The 2,393-nt window shown below is 66.9% G+C and overlaps 1 protein-coding gene across 1 annotated transcript; it reads left to right on the plus strand.

The window, feature by feature from the left end:
* Window positions 1-48: 48 nt before the first annotated feature.
* On the plus strand, window positions 49-1,998 carry MNEG_7072 (hypothetical protein; the record flags this gene model as incomplete). The annotated part of the gene is made up of 3 exons (XM_014044455.1): window positions 49-700; window positions 973-1,160; window positions 1,360-1,998. The coding sequence occupies 3 exons, from the start codon at window positions 49-51 to the stop codon at window positions 1,996-1,998; spliced, it is 1,479 nt and encodes a 492-aa protein (XP_013899909.1).
* Window positions 1,999-2,393: the final 395 nt, after the last annotated feature.

The following is a 2,393-nucleotide window of genomic DNA, read 5'->3' on the forward strand; positions in this document are numbered from 1 at the left end:
AGCCTGGCCTACACCCTCCAGGAGCTCATCCTGGCCAACAACACCGGCATGGTCGGCCGCCTGCCCGACGAGGCCGCCGGCCTGGCGCACCTCCACCGCGTCGGCCTGCGGGGCACTGACATGAGCTGCGTCCCGGCAGAGCTGGCAGAGGCCCACGCGGCGGAGCGGTCCAAGGGCCGCGAGCCGCCGCCGTACACGTGCTCCGAAAAGGACCTACTGCCCTGCTTCCTGGCCTTCGAGCGCTACACAATCCCCCTTAGCGATAACAGCAAGATGAGCTGCCGTCCCATCAAGAAGCTCGCGCCCGACGAGATCGTCGCCTCCTGCCCGCCGGCCGCGCTGGTCCAGACGCCCGACCCGTCCCTAGATCTTCTCGCCGCGCAGTGGGACCTGCCGCCCTCATATTATCAATACCAGGGCTGCGTGTGCCTGGAGGGGTACAACGCGGCCTGGAGCCGCAACGGCACGGTCCTGCGCTGCCGCCGCCGCAACGACCTGCCTGCGACGAGCTGGGGGCTGATCGCGCTGGGAGCGGCGATCGCGCTGCTCGCGCTGTCGCTGCTGCTGCTGAGCCGGCGGCTGCTGCTGTTCCAGCGGCGCTGGATGCGCGAGGCGGAGCTGAGGCGGAAGCGGCGGCTTGGGGTGCCCAAGGACGGGGCCAATGTTTCCATTGTCATCACCGACATCGAGGCCTATTCAGGTGAGCAACTTGGCCAGATATCTGCAACCGCATCATGGCCAACATCTTCTGCATCATATGCTGTCGCGCGTTGATCCCCGGCTATTGGCTAGGATGGGCTAAGAGAGGGGTGTGTTGATTGATCATGTTGCTTCTCACATTACCCTACGTCAAACGTCGGCCTGGGGTGGCTTGGGGTGTGCCGCCACTCTGGCTCTCACAAGCCGGGGTGTGCCGTCGCGTTGGCTCTCACGGGCCTAGTCCCTTACTCACTGACACATATCCTTGCACAGTCCTGATGAAGACCAGCCCGGCCCTGGCCACCAAGGCGCTGTCGATGCACAACGCGGTTCTGCGCAAGGCGGCCGCCGACAACGCGGGCCACGTCATCGACCAGGAGGGCGACTCCTGGGGCCTCGCCTTTTACGACGCGCAGGACGCCGTGGCCTTCTGCCTGCAGGCGCAGCAGGCCATGCACAAGGTGCGCGGCGCGGCGCGGCCGCGGCCCGGCGGCGCGATGGCGGGCAGTTTGTCTGCTCTTCGGCGGGCGGTGTGCCGCCTCGTTGCAGCTCTGCATCGCGCAGCTGTCCTGGTTGGGGGGGCCGCGCGGTTTGTCGCTGCTCGTGCAGCCCCTGGACCATTCCAATCAGACTCAAAACAATCCCTATCTTATCAATCAGGTTGACTGGCCGACGGGCCTGATCAGCGACGACCTGAGGGCCACCGGCAGCCACACCACCCAGGACAGCGCCCCGAGCCAGCCGGGCGCCCGGGCAGGCCCCCGCCGCAGCCGCCTGCGCCAGCTGCTGGGGGTCGGCAGCCTCGGCCTGGCCTCGGCCGGCAGCGGCTGGCTGCCGGCGCGCCCCGCGGGCCCGCTGGCCACGCTTCCGTCGTTCAGCGGCAGCGGCAGCGAGAGCCACGACGAGCACATGGGCGGCGAGGATGGCTCGCTGAAGGCGCGCAGCTTGAGCAGCAGCGGGCTGTTTGGAGGCCCGCGCGGCGGGAGCGACCCCGGGGACCGCTCCGGCCGCGGCGGCGGGGGCGGGGCACAGCGAGGTGCAGGGGCGTTCCGGCGGGATGGCGGTCAGCGGCAGGCGCGCGGCGACGCGTCGGGCGGCGCGTTCATGAAGCTGCTGATGCGGCAGGGCAGCGACAGCACAAGCCAGGACAGCGTGTTTTACGGCCTCAGGGTGCGGATGGGGGTAGCTACCGGGAAGCTGCCGTTCGGCGATGACATCACGAGGAGCGCCGTGTTTGACCTGGCCAAGGGTGAGAGCCGCCGTGAGAGGACGTGCAACAGCATTTTCATCCCACATTGATTGTGCCCCAAACGCACATGCCTGGGTTGATTGGGTACAACGCCGCTGGCCCGCGGTGTCTCACTGGGTGCACGTTTGTGGCGATTTGCTCATCCACCACGTACCTGTGGGTGGGCATGGCACTTGGCTCCACATGGCGCATGGTTGCACACTGCGCATGTTTGCACATGGCACATGGATTTACATGGTGCATGGATTCACATTGCACATGCATGCACATGGCGCATGGGTTCACATGGTGCATTCACACGATAAATGTGTGTGCATGCGTGCACACCTCCCACCTCCTGCTAGCATCAACACCCGCTCGGCTTGCATGCAACAGCCGGCGGCGCCGGCGGTTCCCTTGCACATGACTAGCTGACCATGCGACTGCCTGCCCTCCTGCCCCGCCG

Source organism: Monoraphidium neglectum (assembly GCF_000611645.1).
Source record: "Monoraphidium neglectum strain SAG 48.87 unplaced genomic scaffold scaffold01218, whole genome shotgun sequence".
NCBI lineage: Eukaryota > Viridiplantae > Chlorophyta > Chlorophyceae > Sphaeropleales > Selenastraceae > Monoraphidium > Monoraphidium neglectum.